Source organism: Parus major, chromosome 1A (assembly GCF_001522545.3).
Source record: "Parus major isolate Abel chromosome 1A, Parus_major1.1, whole genome shotgun sequence".
NCBI classification, from domain to species: Eukaryota; Metazoa; Chordata; class Aves; order Passeriformes; family Paridae; genus Parus; species Parus major.
Window position 1 is genome coordinate 49,400,368 of NC_031773.1, and position 22,339 is coordinate 49,422,706.

At 41.8% G+C, this 22,339-nt stretch overlaps 1 protein-coding gene across 2 annotated transcripts in view; it reads right to left on the reverse strand.

The window, feature by feature from the left end:
- Positions 1 to 10,829: 10,829 nt before the first annotated feature.
- The window catches only part of CSF2RB (colony stimulating factor 2 receptor subunit beta), a 13,359-nt gene continuing 1,849 nt past the window's right edge, over positions 10,830 to 22,339 (reverse strand). The window contains exons 2-13 of one of the 2 annotated variants that reach the window (XM_015629356.3): positions 22,169 to 22,298; positions 20,006 to 20,190; positions 19,537 to 19,685; positions 18,528 to 18,699; positions 18,305 to 18,437; positions 18,065 to 18,225; positions 17,029 to 17,174; positions 16,754 to 16,928; positions 15,680 to 15,770; positions 15,329 to 15,398; positions 14,439 to 14,542; positions 10,830 to 14,161 (exon numbers count right to left, since the gene is read on the reverse strand). In XM_015629356.3, the coding sequence (XP_015484842.1) occupies positions 12,958 to 14,161; positions 14,439 to 14,542; positions 15,329 to 15,398; positions 15,680 to 15,770; positions 16,754 to 16,928; positions 17,029 to 17,174; positions 18,065 to 18,225; positions 18,305 to 18,437; positions 18,528 to 18,699; positions 19,537 to 19,685; positions 20,006 to 20,190; positions 22,169 to 22,298 (2,720 nt within the window). In that variant the 3' untranslated portion in view covers positions 10,830 to 12,957. Of the gene's footprint in view, positions 14,162 to 14,438; positions 14,543 to 15,328; positions 15,399 to 15,679; positions 15,771 to 16,753; positions 16,929 to 17,028; positions 17,175 to 18,064; positions 18,226 to 18,304; positions 18,438 to 18,527; positions 18,700 to 19,536; positions 19,686 to 20,005; positions 20,191 to 22,168; positions 22,299 to 22,339 lie in introns of those variants that run through there. The other variant, XM_033514582.1, reaches the window with a different exon arrangement.

The following is a 22,339-nucleotide window of genomic DNA, read 5'->3' on the forward strand; positions in this document are numbered from 1 at the left end:
TCCCTCCTTCCCTCCTTCCCTCCTTCCCTCCTTCCCTCCTTCCCTCCTTCCCTCCCTCCCTCCCTGGAAGAAGCACTCACAATAACTATTTAGGGTTGGTGGGTGTCTGTGCCCTGAGCACACCCTTTTTCATGCCTTCCCCCAAAAGGGGTTTGGCTGCCCATGCCCAAGGCTAAAGTGGAACCATCCTGGCTGAGGATCTCCCCACCTTCACTCAGAAGGTGCTTGTAAATTCAGGCCCTTGCCTGAGCTCTGGCACAGCCATATCTGTGCCTGGTGATGCACATTGCTGATTGCCATCCATGGGATTGACTTCCTAGCTTGACCTTGGGTCTGGCTACTGGATAGGGACTTCCTATGGATCTGGATTGATGGCTGATCCTGGCCACTCTCACTGTTCTGCTTTTCCTGTTACTGTGGGGTTACACCATTGTCATTGAGGTCAATGCCTTGCTGTCACTCTCAGCTCCCAGCTCACCTTCCCTCAGCAAGCAAAGCTTGTGACTTCCATTGTGGCAGGCTTGGTGTTTTACATGTGTACACACATCTGTTATGCTTGCTCACACTAGGGAACCCAAGGAAGGGACACCAGAGAAATGCAACCAGCAGTTGGGACAGAGGTTTTGTGAGGACTGTGGGACTGCAGAGCTCCTGCAAACAGAAAATTATTTTGGTGCAGACTGTGAAGTCCTTTTTGCTGCAGGAACACTTCCATGGTTTGAGACTTCAATCCACAGCAAATTGCTAACTTTTAGAATGTGATTCAATACTCTAGGGATTGTAAAAGTCACTTTCTCTATTGGCTTCACGGCTGTCAATTCATGAATGAATCCTACAGCTTTTTCTCAAAATTAAAACCGAGGTAATTTCTTCCTATTCTTATTTCATGTATTTTCTTCCCTGCCTCCAATCTCTTTGCTGTTTATCCCTCCATCTTCAGCATCCACTATTTTACTTTTTCTCTTTCCCCTATCTCTTCTTTATTTCCTGTTCCTTCATCTCTCTCATACTCTCATAGTCTGACTGTTCTGTTCTCTTCCTGAAAAGAAGAAGTAGCAACAAGATAGAGTGAGACATATCTAGTATATCTGAAAGGAAACACAGGTTAAACAAACACTTATAACTTCTGTTTTTCTCACAGTTTTTCTTTTGCAGAAATAATTTCAACCATAGCTGTGCTCTTGCTGGCATAAGGAAGAGCCAGCCTTCTCTGCCAATCTGATTAGTTATTATCACCTCTGCCTCTAGTCTAACACATTCTCCACTCAAGTGCAATTATTAGCAAGTCCTGCTGTAATGTGTTTGTGTGCTCTCACAGCAAAAGCAGGGTCCAGTGATTGAAAAGCTAATGAAACCAGATGGATTTGCTTGCTCTGTTTCCTGTTCTTCCTCATCCTGTACAGAACCAGCTTCCTCCCTAGTCTGGACATAGCACTGGTGTCTGCAAGCTGGATACTGTGCTAGCTGCAAGACCTGTTCATGTCTTTTTGCCCAGCTCCATCTCTCAGGTTCATCAACCAAGCCTCTTCAGGCCCCTCACAGGACACCAGCCAGGAACTTTGTTCTTACAGCTGTTATTAAAGCTTGGAGTCACATTCCTGATTTGATGAGCCTCAGAACACTCCACCCATGTGCAAGCTGTAAGAGATAGTCATTGTAGGGTGATACTGTAGTCACTGTAGGGTCTTCACTGGGAAGTTTTCTGAATAGAAAATGGATCAGGCTAGAGCACACAGTGGGAAATGGTAAAATTAACACAAGTTACTGGACTGGAGAAAGCAGAGAGAGAAGTGAGGTGCTAGGTGATGAGAACTGCTGGGAATATCTACAGTATTGATCTACACTTATTTCACTAGTCAAAATTGTTCCTTCATGGGAAAGTGGAAAGAAGTCTCCAACATCAGTTGCTGCTCTTAGAATAGGCTGGACTCTTTGCCTTTTTTCAGAATTTTACCATGAGTCTTTGATCTGAAAATGTCTCAAGTCTTTGACTCTGCTTGTTTGTAAATCAAAATGGTCATACAAGGAAAGTAAGACTCCGGCCTACACTCAGTGCAGAAAATTTGGAATTGATAAATAGGTAAGTCTAAAGGGTTAAGCTTGATGAAGCCTCATTAGGCTTCATGCCTTTGGATCCAAAGGGCCTCATAACACTGGCTAAAACTGCAAACACATCTTCCCCTTTCTCACCCCCCAAAAAGGAATGCAAGGACAGCCTTTCTGACATAGTGAACTATCATCTAAGACTTTGTTTCTCTTCCTGAGCTGCAGAGGCCTGATGCTCCATGAAACCCCAACACTGATTAAGTGTGAGTATAACATAGAAAACCTAAAAGAGTGGCTCTCCCCAGTGAGAAGCCTGTTGTTGGAGGAAATGAGAGCACCAACACCAACTGGGTAATGCTGAATGGGAATTTATTTAGCTGAGTGCTCACATCAGTATCAGTGTCCTAGGATAAGCATAATTCTGAGTCCTGGTAATTCTCTGCATAGTTTTGCAATAAGCAAGTGTCCAAGCTGAATGAAAGGACCCTCAGGACCTAAGCAGTGTGGTGTTGACTTTTGTACCCCTTAACAAGAGAAAGAATGTGGCAGACATTTAGAAAAACAACTTCTAAGAACATGATTACAGATTTTTTAAAAGCCAAACAAATGCTCTCAGCAATCCACTGCTCTTCTAGCAGTCAAGAGAGATCTCAGTAAAAAGTCAGTAAGGGCAAGATATGAGTAAGTGATCTATTGTTTAAGGCAAAAAACTAGATGCCTCATTAAGCAAGACATTCAGCATTGCCTTTATGGGTTGTTTTCATTTGGTGAATACATTGCCATGCCCACCAAATAAGCCCACTTGCCTTAGCAAGAGTTCTGCCTCTAGGAAGTCATATGCAAAAGTGAGAGACACCCACTCTGTTTAGCTACAAAGTCACAGAAAGGAGAAAGCTTCCTGGCAAGGAAAAGATATTTCAAAAACCTAGCAGCTGAAAAACTCACATCCCTGTATCAGTAAACAAACATACCTCATAGGTGGATTTGCAGAGAACCCACTTTTCCTTTTTCTTTTGGGAAAAACCTGCATGCAAGAAGGAGCTGAGTCTATGTTTAGGAAAGATCAATGTTAACCAGGGAAAATGAATGTGCCCTTTCCTGAGAATTCAGACTCCAAGAACAGGAGCTGAAGTTGTCTCTGCTGTCATGAGAACTGCTGGCCCAGGATCTGCTTGGTTGAGTGCTCTGTTTTTTAGAAACAGCAGTCAGAAGATGGCAAGGAATGATTTTGCCCTTCCTAGCAGCTCAAGGGCGGGAACCTTGAGTTAACCTTGCAAGAAACACCTGTGCCTGAGCCGAGTCACTGTCAGGTCCAAAATGTGAAACAGGCTGCCAAGACCAGGTTGTTTCAGCCATTGTAGAGTTACTGCTTGAGAGACCACAGAGTCCGTGGTGTTCAGTACTGTGAATCACATGTCAGGCAAGGGATCACAATCTTCCCAGTATGTGTTCATTTCTGGAAGGATCAGTGTGCAATGATACAGAGAGCTGGTTTTGGCTTTCATACAGTTAATGTTCCTCACAGTAGCTGTTATGGGGCTGTGTTTTGGATTTGTACTGGAAACAGTGTTGATAATTCAGGGATGTTTTAGTTACTGCTGAGCAGTGCTTACACAGAGTCAAGGCCTTTTCTGCCTCACCCCACCAGTGAGAAGGCTGGGGGTGCACAAGAAGCTGGGAGGGAACACAGCCAGGACAGCTGACCCCAAGTGACCCAAGGGATAGTCCATACCACATGGCACCATGGTCAGCACATAAAGCTGAAGGAAGAAGAGGGCAGAGGAATGTTTGGAATCACATTTGTCTTCCCAAGACACCATAACATATAATGGATGGAGCTCTACATTCCTGGGAATGGCAGAACTCTTGTCTTCCCATGGGAAGTGGTGAATGCATTCCCTGTTTTGTTTTGCTTCTATGAGCAGGTTTTGCTTTCCCTATTGAACTGTCTTTACCTCAACCCACAAGTTTTGTCAGTTTTACTCTTCCCTTTTCCATTCATTTTCCCATCCCACCAGGAGGCGCTGAGTGGTAGTTGGCAGCTGGAACGAAGCCACAAACATTTTCACCACTTTTTGTTTCAACACCTGTCCCTGAGCACCCCAGAGGCTCCAACACTTAAGAGTAATGGCCGAGTTCCTCACTCACACAGGTGCTGTGCCTCTGCTCTGACAGCTGTGCTACTAACTAAATCTTGACTTTAGCATAGGTCCAGCAAGTAGGTTCCTGACCAGATGTCATAAAATTAAAAAGAATGGGGAAGTATTTACTTCCTGTTACATTTTGCCTAACCAATTTCCCAGAACTGTGATATTTTTCTGCCAGTGAGATGTAATGATCTCTTAACAGAAGCTGAACTTTGCTGCTTGTTCCCTTTTCTGTTAATCTGCACTCAGAACCTGCCCTTTAAATCACGATTCTCCTGGTGTCCAATGCTTTCTGAAGGGAAAATTAATTTCCATAAATTTAAACAGTCATTAAACAAAATATTGGTTTACATAGTGAGTGCTGTCTCAAAGGCACACTGTTGCTGCTGAGCTTGATGTGTACAAAACTCTCTCCATTCAAATAGTAGCACTACTGAGTATGTAATGGCACTGTTGAGTACTTCATAGTAGCACTACTAAATATGGATTCTGCTTAAACCAAACCCACACAGCTGAGGGATTAAAATTCAAGCCACACTCTGATTACATATTTTAATTTAAGTGATAATATCACTCTGCATCAATAGAAGTGAGGCAAATACACTCAAATAGAGACAGTGTAATTTAACATATATTTTTCTTTTTAATCTCTGGGGGAAAAAGGAAGGGGCTGGTGGCATCTAAAGAAGTGAGAGGCAATGAATTCTCTTTCTGTTTTCTCTAGCCTGGACTGCAGCCTCTGTGAAGAGAGTTCTGCGGGTTTGGACAGTACCTTCAGCAATTGAAAGTACCAGAGCTCAGGCAACTTTGGATTACATCTGCCACAGTGTACACAGTTTCTTAGGAATCAGTGACAGCTGGAAGTGCATCAGAAATAAAAAAATTTGAAAGCTAAAGGAAAACAGAGTTAGCCAAGGAGTGGAAGAAGAAGGAAAAGCTACTTAACAATAATTTCCAAGATTATACGGTAAAAATGAACGTTGTACACAGTGTATAGACATGAAACCAAGAATGGAGACTTTTTGTCTTCACATTTCTCCAAGGGCACACATGTATGCTTCTCTCTTCATGCTCCTTTCCCAGATTAAAAATAAAAAATAAAAAAAAAAGAGAGAGAGAGAGAGATGTGTAAACTTATCCTTTTAGTTTCTTCTTAACAGGCAGAAGAATTTTCCCACTTAGATGGAGATACCTCAGTGGAGAAAGATGAGGACTGGTAGTGAATACCCATGCACTATGTCTCTTGAAACTTCAGTCATTCATAAATAATTGCCTTTTCTTTTTTTCATGCTTGTTAACCACAGTCTCACTGTGTGTGATTCCAAGAAATACTTTGTTACTCCTCTCACTTAATTTACTCCAATTAGGTTCTGGCATCCCTAGACACCAAGGATCTGCCTATCAGATGGAATGTTTCTGCAAAAGAGCAATGCTTGGCGAACATGAGATTCAAGTTCCCTAGGGTGGAACTGAAGCATCTCTGTTCAGCAGAGTTGTGGCAACTTGTGCTTGCCTGGAGTGCGACGGGATCGGTGACAGCAAATTCTCCGCTCTGGTCTCATGGCAGAGTCTGGCAGCACCAGTTTCTGGTTTGTTTGCATTGAAAAGCAGCCTGACTGTGTCAGGACATACCTATGCCAAAAAGGCCTGGAGAGCTCTGATTTGGGAAGGCTGAAAGACAACACCACCTGCAGAGCCAGGCTGTGAAGTGGTGCCTTTCTTCTTAAAGGTCACACAAAGGGAGTTAACTGGCGTGTTAATTCCCTATTTAAAGTGAAATCCAGTTAGAGCCTTTAGCTTAGGGTAAAGGTTGGAGAAAACTCTTCTGATACAGAGAGCAAGCAGGAGAGATCAGTCTAAACCTCAGAATTTCTCCTTCTCTGTTTGCTGAGCCTTAGTGAAAGCAACTTTCATGAGTGTATATGAAAAGCAGTGGGCAGATTGTCATAAATTGATTGGTAATCTCTTCAGGGCTACCGGGATGGGCTCTTTGACCAAAAATACTTTAATAAATCCATTCAGGAAACAAAGAATCATGAGCTGACAAGACACCAAAAGGCCATCTGTAAAGCAGTTAAAAACTTCAGTCCCAAAGTGGGACAAAACCTGATCGAACAGGTAGACAAGTCAAGCCTTTTAGCTCCAAGACAGGACGTGAGGATGTTTAGACACCTGTGGGTGTTGCCATATCTGTACAGACCATCCACAGCCTCTCTTGGGCACAGTGGAAGCTTTGCCAGGCATGTGATGTCACAGAGTGGTATCCCAGGAGCCAGGTACCACCTGCTGGATCTGGTCTCCACCCCAGGAGGATGTCACCTCCCAAAAGGAGGTCTGGAGTTACATGGACACTACCAACACTGCACCAGGAGTTATTCAACAGGTAACATGTGCAGCAAAGGCTGAGAGGTGTCTTCTTAAGTAGGATGGGCTCCCTTCAGGAGCAGAAAATAGGAAAATATCTCCTTCATTTCTCATGACCAAGTAAATACAAAAACAGACAAACATTTTACTAGAAAAGACACATGCAGCTGAAAAGGTGACAGAGCACAAACTTTCTAGACATTCTTTTGGTACGTGCCAAGCAAAACCCAATGGTTATGGCCCAACAACGAAGAAACAGCAGGTGAGAGGTTCTGAAAGCAAAGTTTAAACCAGGAGGCTGAAAAAAAGCAGTCCTACATAGTAACATTCTTCAATGGTCCTGCTTTTATACACTCTGTCAGATAACAGAGTCTCACTGCATGATTGATTAAACTCTGTGGGAAAAAGGGGATTGTATTTATTAGTATCTGGTAACATTTTGAAGCAGATTAAGTTTATATAAGATGGATTCCACCTAATCAAAACAGAATCAGTGCTGCTGACATTTAAGATTAAAGACACTATGAGGCAATTTTAAAATGAAAACCAAGGAAATGATGCCAGATGTGGAAAATAAATTGTTTGGATTGATCTATTTGTGTGGTCTGAAATCACAGAAAGCCTATGACTTAGAAAAAGGGATAGAATAGAAGGTAAGAAAAACACATAGAAAAGCAATAACCTGGATAAGCAGAGCATATAAAACTATGCAACCAAATCAAGACAAATGCTTTGTTTTATTTTACTTTATTTGCTACTATGAATCTATCCACAGAGTCTATTTTTTTAGCCACTGTAAATGATTGCTTCTTGGAGTTATTTGTGAAAGCACTCAGAAGAAAACAAACAGATTTAGTCCTGAAAAATATGCAATACCTAGTAAAAGCTGAAACAATGAAAGGCACAATTTTACTGCAATAATGTTTTAAGGACAAACTGGCAAAAATAAGGCTAAGAAGCTGTTAAAGGATGAAATGTTTTCAGTGGACAAAGGAGCTGTTTAAAGAATCATATACAAATTTAAAAAGTGAACTTAGGCCTTTTGTAAGTCTACCCACACTATAGAGTTATTGTAGCCTTAATGTTCTGAAAAAGTAAATGAGGCAAGATATGTAGAGAAAAATGATAACTTAGAATTATCTTTCCCAACTAAATTTTAATGTTTAATGGAACATATTTACTTTCTTTACAAGCCTTGCATATCCTATATTATTACTCGATTGCTTTCTTATCATAAAAATCTGCAAAGGAATTTAAACATTCAATTGCTGAATGAGTAATTGAGGTAAATAATCAAAAGCTTTAGCACGCCTCAGCTTTAGAGAAAAAGAAATACCAAATGAAAGCTTTTGAGGAGTACTCAGAGAAATATCCAGGGAACTACTGACCAATCAGGCTGGCTTTTGCACAGGATGATACAAACTCAAAGGAAAAACAGAAGCAGTAGAGAAAAATGTCCTGGAGAAGTGTTAGCATCTCTCTATAAAAGAGTTTTTCATGCCTCATAAACCTAGTAGAGTTCTTTGTAGAACTCCAGAAGCAAACATGTACAAGGTTATCCAATTAATACCTCATACCTAGATGTCTAAAGAGCTTGAAGTCCCTCAAAAAATGCATTTCCAAGAAACTAAGAGATAAAAGGAAGGTTGTCATGTAGATTGAAGTAATTTAAAGACAGAAAACTAAGGAGAAAAAAAAATACTGGTTAGTTTTCATATTGGAGAAAGGATTTAAGTGGTTTCTCCTGGGAAAATTATAATTTTCAACATGCTTATTAATTATCTGGCAGACCAAGTGGTGAGAGATCTCTTACCTGAGAGATCTGAGTGACTGAGAAAGGCACCACTTTTCTGGGGTGCTCTAAACCAGTGATGATGGAGAAAACACTAAGCTATAAAAGAGGGATAGGAGATTAGAATCACAGAACCAGAGATTCACAGAATGGTTTGGGTTGGAAGGATCCAAACTCCTTGCCATGGGCAAGGACATCTTCCATTAGACCAAGTTGCTGAAGGCCCCATCCAACCTGGCCTTGAACCTTTCTAATGAATAAACATCCACAGCTTCTCTGAGCTGCCAGTTTCTTTGTCTTGCCAGCCTCATAGTAAAAATTTCTTCTTTATGTCCAACCCAAATCTATCCTATGTCAGTATAAAACTGCTGCCCACTGTCCTGTCACTACAGGAATGAAATCTTGTGATTCCAATGAGGATCTGCTGGGCAAGCTTTGGTCTGTTTCCCTGAATTTCATGTCATCCCATTTGCTTTTATACTTTTCATTTTGCTTCGGAATTGTCTCTTTTTCTTTTGAGCATTCAATTTCTTCAGTTTCTTCTCCTGTCTCTTTATTTAGCCTTCCTCCCTGATGTGGGGATTTAATTTTGGCAAGTTTCAGTCCTTGTAACTGCACTTCTTTTCCTCTCAGTATAATTGGCTTTAGTCACTCCAAATTCTCTGTTTTTTTCCAATCCCGTTTTATTTGATCATATCTCTCTTCCAGAGTGTTTGTTCCCCTTTCTTCCCTGATTTGGGAGCACTGCAGCTACAAAAGGTGTGCCAAGGGGAGCACAGGACTGCCACTACATGGCTCCCTCCACGCCTTTCTGCTTGGCAACACCGTCAGCTGCTTTTACTGCTCTGACTAGGGTTAACATTATGCCCTGTATACTGAGATGATAAGATGTGCACTAGAAGACAGAAACTTGCCAAAATTATTCCAATTAAAATCCCCAAATTCAGGATGGAAGCAAAACAAAGAGAGAAGTCATGGAATTCAAGGGTTGAATATGCAGTTAATGAAATAAACTCAAAAGTGTGTGTCAACATCTTATGTAACTTTGAGTGCCACAGAAGGACAAACAGCTTAGAAGATTAAAAAGTACTCATCCCAAACCTTTGCAATGTATGTGCACACTGCAAGCAAGGAGCTGGAAATTTTTTAAAGAGAGAACAGTTGTCCAGTTGTTTCAGACAGCTTTACAGCTACTTCTCTAGACAAATCATCATTTAAGAATGAGGACCAAATGGTTCTCTACCAACAAGCTGGAAAGCACACAAAAGTTTTGACCTAAATTTGGTTCATCTTGTACAAATTTGTAGAGGAGTTTGGGATCACCCACTGAACCTCATGGTGAAACATCCATTGTGTAGAATGAGGAGCTGTTAGGGTCAGGGTTGGAACATATGGAATCCTGGCATACACTTGAGAGGACTCATAAAGAGCAAAAGGAGGCATGAAGTCATAGTGTTACTTATTCCCTGTACTTATTCCATGTACAGAATGTGACATGTGGAGTTTATTTTCATGGAAATTTTATCTCCACAGTGAGAGCAGAGGGAGCATGTAGGGAGTGAGGAGAAGAGACAGAGTGGAGTTCTATGGGAATAAAATCGTGTGTACAATGAACTTGTGAACAAGAAACTAGGCAGGGACTGCAGGATAGGTTGGTTTTGTTTTCCATTACCCAGCAGAGATACAGGATTCTCTGAAATTCTCCCCCTATTGTTCCTTGAGGTATTGAAGGGCTTTCCACCCCAGGGTTTTTTTTCTAGCAAACCATTCAGCCCCATTTTCCTTCCTTACATAAGAGACAACTCCCAAGCCTACAGAAATGCAGCAACAGACCAGTTCAGTGTTGACCTTAATTAGAACTACTGAGGTCACAATAAACTTCCTACCCTAATCTCATGCAAATTCAAGTAATATGTTTCTGGCTGATGAAGATTATCATAAAGTTATTACTTCAGAGCAAGAAAAAATGCCTGCTGTTAAAACATGGGCACAACCTTTGATGTTTGAGTATGCAGTAAGGAAAAGGTTGCAATCATCTCATCACCTGTTTTTTGACTGTGTAAGAAACACTGGTGACTCATCATGCAGATATACAGGATGAGGGGCTGGAACTACTTAGTGAGAAGCCCTACAGACAGGAGCATGTCAAAATTGGCTCCTGAATCATCACCATGATGATTCCACTCCTTCACATCAGTACCTGGCACTGAAGGGGAAGGGAGCAGCAGCTGGCCTTTGCACAGTAACTTTATGGCTCAAGCTAATGATCAGGAAGTTGGAGACCTGGGACTCATGACTGCTTCTAAGTCTTGAATCAGGCTACAGGACTGTAAAATGCTCTTTATCACCCTCAGTGCACCTGGACCTCATGCAGAAGAGAATGGAAAATTCATAGGATCAGCAACAGGTGAAGTTTATAGAAGTTTTGATTCCAGTAAGAAGTGGATTCCTCTGTCAGAGAAGAGCCATAGACCATGAGCTCTGTTTCCAATGTTCATTACATATTTTATTTAATGATATTTAGGTGGATATTGAAGAGAGAGTCCCTAGAGCAAAAACTCATTCTGCTGTAAATGAATTGTTATAGTTGGAAAGCAAACCACTGTGCAGCTCTCTATCCTGACAATGGCATGTTTCTCTGCAAATTCCAGGCTCCTTCAGATGATAATATTGTCTCTGTGGGATCATAACAAATGTGCTTTTATCTGTAAATCCTGTCTCCAAAGTCAGCCTCTGCAAATGCCCAGTGAAGTGCAGAGGAACAGAAGGAACAGAGAACTGTCAGAGTACTGATCACATCTTAGAGCACTGATCACAATGCAAATGGGCTTTATCCAAAAGCCACTGAGTTGGATAAAACTTCTCCCACTCATTATTCTTCTTGATTATTAAACCCTAGCAATTCAAGGCCCAGCAAAGTGATGCATATCTAAGATATGAATTCAGATACAATATTTGCATATGAATTTGAACATCTCCTTTTAGGACATGCTTCGATAGAGCACAATTATACAGCCTGGAAGAAATTAATTGTGCCACTTATAAAAGGCCAAAGAAGAGATTAATAAAACAAAAATCCATTGATTACAAAAGGTCTAAACTGCAAATCTCTCAAAGTGTTAAATCATTATTCTCTATCAGAGGCTGCAACTGCCTGCCTTCTGCTGTGAAGAGCACCAGGTTCAATTTGCACACCTTTTGGATTTAAAATGGTACTTACAAGGATTAAGTTCTCAAAACCCAAATAATTTCACTGTAATTTCTGAATCAGCACAGTCCCATTAACCCAGCAGGAGGAATTGGGTGGCAAAATACATTTTCTCTGTCAAGTAATACAGCAGTCAGAAGAAAATGTCCTGCCTCACATATAGAATTTTCTGAGACCTGAGCAAATGAGCTAATAGTAATTTAATTGTAAACACAGTATTTTTAACATATGAAATGAAAAACAGGAAGAAATAATATGTTTATTAATACAGATTTTATATTTGAAAAAAAAAAAAATTGTTTTTTTTGGAGGTCAAGTCCACCTTCAGGTCTGAAACCAAACCCTTTTTACTGATTACAGAGTAGCAGTTCTGAAGAAATGTTCTTACCTTGCACCACTTCCTATACAGCAAAATTGGGAAAAAAGTTTTTCCTCTTTCTCAGCTCTCATTATTTAAGAGAAAAAAGAAAAAAAAACAAACAAACCAAGAATCAATTACACATGAGGATGAATAATGCATAAACAGCCAATGAACCTAAAATAAAATCATGCAGTACTTCAGCACTTAGAAGCAGAACCCCAGCAGTTACAGGCTTGTGCACCTTCCCAGCATCTCATATCTGCCATTTTCTGTCATCTGCCTCACTCCCTCTCACTGAACCTTAGGAGCCCTTGGGTTTTCTTTCAGTATCATTTCTTCTTCCAAATGGTTCTCTACAACTTGCTTTATGTATCCCAGTAATGTTTCCTTCTCATCCTTTGAATCCACCATGATATACTGCACATTAACATTAAGAAAGTTTGCCTGTATTTCAACAATTTTTTTTCTCATTTTTTTTTCTATGCTTCTATAACTGTCTGGGGTTTTTTTCACCTTAAAGAATACCTATTTCATGCCATAATGGAAAGGCTGAGATATAGAAGTTCCTTGGTGACTTTTAGAGGTATTTTACAAGTGCACAGAAATTAAATAAAATTGCTTTTAGGTATAGAACTTTTGTTTCCAAGGTTTCCAAGCTTGTCTTCCTCTGATAGCCTTTCAAGCTGTTAAGTCTGCATTTCCTGCCACGAGTTTTGCCAAGCAATCCGATATAATTGCAAGATGATTGTGATGTATTACAGGATCATGAGGAGGATAAACTGTTAATCATGGATAAGCCAAAAAGTTTGAAAAACACTGAAGGGCAATATTTGTGTTGTCTTTCATGCCAAATCTGACATGAGGATATATCACCGAGGATGATATTGAGCTACTTCAAGTTTTTTTACACATTGAACTGGAAACTTGAAAATGGAACTGGTGTTTATTTGTTCCTAGGTTTGAGGATTCATTTTCACCAGATAGTGAGCCTCTTTCAGTGACCTGTCTCTTTAGTATTCATTAGTATTTATTTACCCATTTAACAGATTTCTTTGATCCCCAGAGATTGCTGCCAGGAAAAGTAATCATCTGATTTCAGGTTTTTGAAAAGCTGAATGGTCTGTATTTTTTCCCTTTTCCATGCATCCTTTTCCTTGCCCGTGATGGATTCATCATCACATACAGGCTGCCCAAGTGTTGTCTTGCCTTCAGAAGGTTTCTTGACTTGCTGGCCTTCCTGACTATTAGCCATCTTCACAATGGATTTTAGGCTGTGGAAGCAATAATCACCAACCTGGCAAAGGAAAACTGGCTCACTGCTGTCAGGGTTTAACACCACCAAGTCACCTTCTGACAAAGGCTGCTTTCTAGGAATACCATTTTCCTTCTGTAATACAGGCAAAGAAATCTTTGTGGGTTTTAAATGTTCATCGAGACCTTCAGGCACAGTAAGATAGTTGCCAAATGCATCCAGGTGCAATTCAGGAGATGATGTTGGTGCTTGGCCTGAAACTGGGATCACGACACCAATTTTCCCTAGAGAAAACTCATGGGAGGAGTCACCACTGGGAAGCTGGGGCTCCTGTGAGCCACAAGGTGATTCCTCAGCTGAGAGAAGTGGAGGATGGATGGAGGAGCTGGCTGATGGCAGTAAGGGGCTGTCTGTGGCAACGTACTCCAAGGGGCACAGTTGAGGAGATGTGGTACAGTGGAGAGCCTTTGGAGCGTTCTGCTCTTCTGTTCCCTCGTTGGTGCCTTCCCCACAGGCTGGTGAGTCCTGCAAGGCTTCTTCCTTGTCATTGAGGTGCTGCATCATTCCCTTCTGCTCTGGAAGCATGTCCTTTGGAGGAGCTGTTCCTGGCTGTTCTTCTCTCTGTGGGGTCTGGGGAGAGTCTTCCCCTGGGAGAGTCACATACTGAAGGGAAACCGATTTCTTACTGAGTCCCACGGGGCCCATTTCCAGGGTCTGATGTGTATCAGGGTGAGAGGACACCTCCGGGTTGTACAAGTAGGGACCATTGAAAGCAAAGCAAGGGATTGCTCTGTGGGAAGCAATACTTGCATCAGCACTGTTTCTCCTTGAAATGGGAAAGGAGTGACTGGCACTCTGACTTGAGCAGGCAACTGGGGCATGCTCTGACTCATTTAAAGCATGGTATGAGTTCTGCAGGTCCGATGTAACAGAGGAAGCATCTGTCTTCCTGGTCTGGTCCTCAAGGCACTCGGCCAAAGTCTTCACCTGCCTGAATGTGGGGAAGTTAAAAGTTGCTCATGAGAGAGATTATTGTTTTAAACACAAAACATAAATCAATCTTAGTTGAAAACACACATAGCTACACACAGGCCTAGAAAAAAATATCTTGCAGATGCAGTTATCCCTGTATTAAAAATTTGAATCTCCTTGTCAAAAGTAACTTGTATAAGATTTTTTGGGACATAACATTTGATTATATTCTGCCATGATGCAGTGGAGGTCTTAGAGACCATCCACAGTGTCACTGTCATGTAACGTTCACTTACCTGTCCACAACTTGAAGGAAACTAGCCTGTTCCATCTTCTCTGAAAGGTTGTATTTGTTGAAGTCCAGCTGGTTGCTTGTTGGCCAGCTTCCCAAATGTCCTTTCTGAAAATGAAAAAGCAGACATGACCAAAGAGCAGTATCTCACTGGCAGTAGAATCAGGAATTGTACATTCCTTGTGGACAAAGGAAACAAATAGGAGAGCCTATAGCACCTGGTAACAGGGATACAACTTCACTAATGCAACTCAAAGGTATGTTCTCCTCTCCAGAAGATGGTTTCTTCAAACCCATATTGCCTTACCACTGACCTCACTACAAGTATTCAGTGACCCAAGGAAAGATGCCCTCCTAAACTTGTTATTTGTGAATAGAGGACTTAAGGGATTTGATAGTAGGTGGTTGTCTTGGCCACAGTGATCATGAAATGATTGAGTTTAAAATTTTCAGAGTATTGGGAAAAAAGTAAAAGGAACAGTAGAGTTGCTACTCTGGACTTCAAGAGAGAAAACTTCAAGCTTGGAGCTTGAAGGGAAACCAGGGAGCTACTTAGCAATGTCCCCTAGAAACCTGCTTTTGGGAGTTGGTGAGTCCACAAGTGCTGACCAGGTATTAAGAATCTCCTTTTAAAAGTACAGGAACGGGAAATTTTAAAGTACTGAAAATTTTTCTACATTGATTTTAAATCACAGTTGTGCTGACAATCACAGCACAAAAAGGTCTGCTAAATATAAGAGCATTATGTTGACTAGGACCAGAACTTCTAAAAACAAGTAACAGATAAATGAAGATATCTGTTTATTGTGGACTAGAAAACAAGAAGAGCTCTCAAGATTATTGGAAGTCCTGAAAGAGAAATAATGAATCCTTCAAGGTACAGTTCTCTCTTACCCCAAGGTAGCTCTGGATCAGGAGACTCTTGCTGGGGTTTGGAATCTTTTCCTCCCACATTTTCTTCTTCCTGCAGCAAGAAAACAGTTTTCAACTGCTTCAACATTTTAAATGTTTCAACATTTGCTTCTCAATGTGGCTGCACCCCATACACCATGCTGCTCAGCACAGCAAGGCACGACCAAGGCACTGGCACAGCACCGCCCAACTCCATCCCTCGTACAGCTGTGCACAAGGCTGCCCACCAAGGCCCATCTCCACACAGACCTCTCTCCTGGGGTACAAGAAGTGCCTCAGACTTTATGCCACCCACATGGGCTGCTAAGTCTCCATGTTGCAATGCAAGCCTACCTGAGGAAATACTTATAGCTGCAATAAGCAACTACCAGCAAAGCGATGATGACAGCTGGGAGCGTCACTGGGAGAACCACAGGTGCCAGAACTGAAAGAGAGAAAAGAGAAAAAGATATCAACCTGCAGGGTGACTGTTTCCTGCAACAGGTTTTTCACTCTGGCCACTACTCAGGGAATTTGATATGTGGAGGGACAGGATCATAGGGCCTTCTAACTGCTGGAATATCCTCAAAAGTAGGACAGGAGAACATGACCTGAAGAGCATACTGACCAAAGGAGTTCATTGTTTCCTTTGCTGATTGCCTTCTTAGCTTTTACTCATATCAGAATTAAACAATTTAAGCTAATAAAAGGATGGTTATGAATCTTACTCCAGGCATGACTTCAGACATTTCAAGTCTGCCTGACTCTGCACAGTTCTGAGGAAATGGGGTCTCAGAGATTTCCTAAGAGTTCCCCCTGCTAACTGTCACAACAGCACACCAATTTCTTCCTGAATACACACATCAGAATTTTCCCACAGTATAACCACTTCAACCTTCCTCAGGACAAATAATGCAAGATCATATTACTTTAGGCAAAAGATTGTAGGATGCCAGACACTCTGCCTCTGAGCCCATAAACAACAAAAACATGTAAAGACTTTATCTCCAGCAGAATCCACTGTGTGTTTTACACAACCTTATAGTCACTCTGCAAATATAAAAAGCTGATGGCTTATGTTCTATCTTCTTAAAGTATCAGGCTCTTTAGTCACTGACAGCAGAATGGACTACTGGAATAAGAAAATAATGATTATCCTTCGGGCAGGATGTCTTTGATTCATTCTCCACATGGAAAACTTTATGGTTTGTTGTACTCATCTTATGAAGGCAAGTAAGAAGGAAACTTAAAAGGTCATTCACTTCCTTCCCTAGCATTGCCTGCAAGGATGCAGGCAGGGTAGATGTCTTGGTAGGTGACTCCAACTAGGCCATGGCTGCACCTCACTCCAACCCCAGCTGAGAGAATGTGTTATACTGAAGAACAATTCTAGCCAAAACCTGACAGAAGCAGCTGCATGTAAAGTACCATTCTCAGTCTTCCAGGTGAACTCCTCACTCCATTCACTCCAAGGTCCCTCATATTCCAGAGGCCTATCCACCCTTGCACGCATTTTCCCCCTATACTCTGTAGATGCTGCCAGCATCTGCAGGGTGAAGATGAAGGGAGGTTCATCATTGCTGATATTTAACTCCTGGAGAGTCTGGGGAGAGGGAAAGAGCACAAATGACAGAGGTGAGAAGATCTGCATTTCCATTTGACCAGCAAAGAAATATCCATGACTCTTGCACTTTGTAAGTTACCTTTTCATATCGGTTGTTTTCCCAGTACTTGACTTGGTATCTCTGTGTTATGAAGTTGTATTTCAAATTGTGTTTCATCCACCTTAGTTCATACTCTTGGTTCTCTGTTGCTGTTACTGACACATTTGCAGGCGGCAGCACCTGAACTGGAACACACTGAATGTCTCAGAGCACTTACCAACCTACTGGTTCAGTGATCTCTTTCCATGTTGTGAATCATTTCCAGGGACTGAAAACAAGGTTGTTTTGTGCAATGTAAAATGGCAAAGATTTTTAACACTTCTTAACTCTCTGCATCTTCATTTTCTAGTCAAATACAACAGTAGACCACTAAGTAACAGAAAACCCATACCCGTGAATACTGACTGCAGTCCCTGTGTAAAGAAAAGCAGCAAAGCAGTAGTTGAAATATCTGTACTTGTCCACCACATTTCCAGAAATTTTCCTTGAAAATTTTTTCTTGAAGCTACCTCCTGATATTTTCACCCACTGCAGGAGCTGCCTTAGAGTTTGAAAAGTGACCCAAAATACCTTCATATACATGTGGGCAGAGATGGCTTACCCAGTGCACCTCACTGGGCAAAGGATTCCTACACCTCATTCAGCGTTCCAGGGGCCATTGCACAAACACACAAGAGCTCACTGGCTTTCCTGAGAAATCACATAGTGACACACTCCTATTTGCCACAAACACTTCTCACCACAGTCCCCTGTCACTGGGACACTCATGAATGTGAATCACAGAGAAGTTAGGGTGGCAAATGCTGACTGAGAAGCTCCAGGCCACAACCTGAATTTCTGCACAACAGTTTCCATCACTGTCACCTTCCTCAGAGTAGCAAGTTCCATTGCTGAGGAATGGAACTCCACACCTACACTCCAGAGCTCTGACCTGATACAGTCCCTTTCTTCATCAGTGATTGTTTATTCCATTTCCCCCTCACTTTTCCTCACCACCACTGTCCTCAGCCCCACTTTCTTAGACAGGCACCTCTTCAAGAAACAAGGAGAAGCAAGAAGCAACACAGAAACTCACTGTTTTTGTAGGCTTCAATCAGCTTGTCCTCTGTCTTGGCCCGGACAGACACATGGTACTGGCTCTGGCTGATGGAATTGTTAACAGGGATCTCACAGCTCTGGACCACATATGGGGTGTGGGGCAAAGTCTTCTCATGCACAGGAGAGCACTCCTCTTCTCTAGGGGGATGAAAGAGGATGAATGGAAATCAGGTGAATGGGAAAGGCTCAGACACACAGCTGTGGGCAGAGCACATACTCTGATGCTGGGGTGGCCCTGAAGAACAAGCCAAAGAGGACAGAGGTGGTGATCACTTTCTTCACTTCCCAGCTGCACGTCAGACGATCTCTACCATCGAAGAGGCAGCGAAGGTTTCTGGGCTGAAGGCCACCTTCAGAGAACACAAGTGCAAGATTAGTGACAGGAAACTTCTCTCTTCTCAGTTTCCAGCCCTGCATGGCCCCACTGCATCCCATGTTACCTTCAGGGGTCTTCCACGACACCTCCATGCTCCACTGGCTGTACTGCCCAGAGAAGCCGCTGGCCTGCCCCGGTCTGGCTCGCACATGGGCAACGTAGCTGCTCCCTGGGACAAGGTCCTCACGGCTGAGACTGCAGCGTGTGGTGTTGGAGAGCACGAGCGAGGCAGCTTCCTGTTGTTGGGGGAGAGGAAGGAGAGGAAGGGATGGAGGAAATTGGGATGATGGTGAAGGGAGAGGTGAAAGGAAGACAGGGAAAGAGTGAGAGGAGGAGTTGACTGCCAGGCTGCATCTCCAACAGTCCCACAAGTGTGATGGTCCATGCAGATGCTGCCACACAAGAGGGGCTCCCATGTGCGCTGCAGCACAACTCAGGAAGGGCAAGGCATGGCAGCTGTCAGGCACAATCTGCAGCTTGCAAAGTTCAGACTGTCTTCAGCTTCAGCTACACATGTTCATAGCACTGCTCAGCACAGAATTATGTGGGAATCTGGCCAAGATAATTCCCTTAAAATATAAAGATCAGGCTGACAGGTACAGAATAAAAACATATGCAGATCTAGGGAAATTATAGGACAAAGGATATGGACTCCTAAAACCTTTTTTAAAAAAAAGAAAAGAAAAACCCAAAACATATCTGTCTCAAAGGAGGAACAACATCAAATGTATTTCGCTGTTTTTCCCGCATGAACCCACAGCCTCATATTGGAATGTGATTTAATTCAGTTTAACCCCAATTCAAATCCAAGTACAGTGGTTGGGGGTTTCTTTGAGTGGAGATCTTTGCATTTAGTTCAGCATTTCAGTTCAGGAAAAATGCTATTTCATTGGACAAGTCACTTGCTAACAGAAAGAGAGACCCTTCCACCTGACCCAAAACAACACTTGCTGTATCTCTTCACAGTCCCTGAGAATGGAAAGACCATTCATTCACACAACTTTTAGCTCAGGATTTAAACTGCCCAGAATAGTGCAACCTGAATGAGGACAGCTCAGCTCCTCTGCTCTTACCTCCCAGGACTCCCACTCCCGCTTGTAAGTGACCTCATAGTCCAGCGCATTGCCCAACCCTTGGCTTCCATCGGCTGTTTCCCAGGTCAGCAAGAAATCTCCTGATGTCATTGAGGTCACTGAGAGGTTTTGAGGTGGGAGGGGCTGAACTGGAAGGTGAAGGTACAATGCATGAGAGGAGATAATGAGGAAAAGAGGGGAAGAAAACATCTAGGTAAGCTTCCTCATTTCCAGAGAATCTTATCCCTGACAGAACAAGTGCCTCCTGCTTGATATCCCCTGAGATGATACCAGATCCAGCTGCTGTCAGAAACTTGCCTTCTCCTCTCCCTGCCCACCCTTTTCAATGTGGAACTCTTTGTCAGTTTGCACAATGGGAAATGGAATTCACTTCCAGGTGAATGGCAAATACATTCTCAAAAATCCTTAAAATTCATTGGGAAATGAGAATATGGTATTTAAGCCTTACCATTTTGGAAAAGATCAACATCCACTTCCGTTTGAAGTACCTTTTTAGGTCTGAAGCCATAAATATAATCTACCCCTATTCCAAAATAGTCTGTAGTGTTGTGGCAGACCCAATGCACATACACATCTGGAGTTTCACGTAAGTCATTTTCTGTCTGGAGTTTGCAAAACATGTCCTTGTTCTCCCTATGTACAGAGAAAGTAATCTATAAAGATCTGAAGACCTGTAGTTAGTGCAAAATTAAACACCTGAAACTAATTTCATCTCATCCTGTTGTTATAATTCACAAAGACACTTATATCCTCTTCTCACTGTTCCTATTAGGCCTGCCTTGCCTCAGTTAATATGAGAAACATTTTTGACACCAGAATTTTGCATTCCCATTTCAAAGTCATGCAGAAGAATGTTACAGTACCAGTTAATTTTTGTTACTTTTTAGCCTAGCTCTATGTAACCTCATATTTTTAGGCGAGAAATAGTATGATGAAAATGAATGTCATGTAAATAAATACCCCTTTTACTCAGAGTTAAGGGCCGTAAAATTTCTGATGATCCTAAGCTGCTTGAAGACTTTTATTTTGCAGTACCATAAAAACACTTAGAAAAAGATTCTCAACCAAAATGTACTTCGGTATCCTTAGTTGTTCTGTTGTGCCAAGGGACCTTAAGTATTCATTAAAGATTTCATCTACAATGTTAATCATCCTTTCAGATGGCCTTTCTCCAGGCCAAGGAGCATCATGAAAATTAGAAACAATTTTTTAAACTGGGCAGGAGAGGATAATCTTTGTGTGGTTGCAGTAGCCTTAGCTGCTGGAGAGATCCATTGCTTCTTTATGTACCCTGTGGAATTTTGTTTGTGCTTATGGCTTCATGCCCAGTATATTATCTTGTTCCAGCTCAGATGAGAAATATTAAGTTGTGAATATTTAAGGCCAAATACTCTCTTCCAGCATAGGATGGAGTCTTCTAGCCAACTATATGTCAGCAAGCATTATTCAGCACTATTTCTATTTTTGTAAGTTGGATATTAGCAAGGAAACCAGGGATATTGATGAAGTATGGATTGGACACTGCAGTATGTGTGTAGCCTTAGGCAAAAGAGTCAGCCCAAGGGGTGTGAAGTCCTGAAGCTATTTCTACCTGCTCACCAGCATTATCTTACAGTTTGGGGTTTAGTCAACTATTCTTCATCTATGAGCTGATCCTGTTTAATTGTTGGCCATTTTGATTTCAGCTGTGTGACTGTCCATGTTTAATACGTGCTTGTCTGGGCAGTTCACCTCAGCTGTTTCTCAAGATCCACGCACTTTATCATGCAACAATGCTTCAGAGAATGCTCCAAAAGTCCAAGGAACTTTATATCATCTTTTCCCAGAAGTATTTAACTTTAAGGTCATGCTCCAAAGTTCTTCAATTGTTTTCATCTGCTCTTAGGTCTATTAATTCCCTTTTGTTTGCAATAAAATTAAGAGCTCTTCCTCTCTCTTTTTCTTCCTGTATCCCCAGACTCTAAATAATTTTCTTCTCAACTATCCATCCTTCCACTCTCCCTTCAAACTATTGCTCCATTTCTGTTGTTTCTTGTCCTCACCAACCATCTGGTGATTTGGTTCCCTTTTGAAAAGGAAACAAGTGTAACAGAGAGATACTGTCATAAACACACCAGTATCTCTGGGAGGAAAACTGATGGCACAGATAGACAACTTACCAGTCCTCTCTATCTCATAAATATACAGTCTACACATATTTCTCAAAAGCTATCAAAACCACACTCTCAGTGATGCTCCTAAATGAGCAAAATGACAGGAGGAATGTCTCCTCCCTTTAGGGTTTACAAACAATACTCACACTTATTCTGACACTTCCTTCTCCCCAACACTGATTATTAGCAGCCTACATGCCCCTTCTTATTTCATATCTACGATCCTACAACAAAATTATGGAAAATAATTGTAAAGGTGGTAAAAACAACTCCACTGGCATAACCTATTCATTCCTCTTTTCCTAGATGAGGCCTCAGAAGCAAACAAAACTTCTGCTTAATTGAAAAAGAGAGGTGGCTGTGCTTTCTAAAATCTTGACTGCTTGTCCCCAGGATTCCAAGTTACGGTCAATATGCCTTTGGACTTCTATCTAGCTCAGCACATTTCAGGTACTTACATGTTAACATTATCCCTTTGGTAAAGGATCATACCAACGAGGTCATGAGCCTCTGAAAGCTCCATCCATGTGCAAGTCACCTGTGAGTTGTAGTCATTGTAGCACTTCAAGCTTTTCATTGGGATACTCTCTGGGAAAGGAATTCAGAAAAAAAAAAAAAAAAAAAAAAAA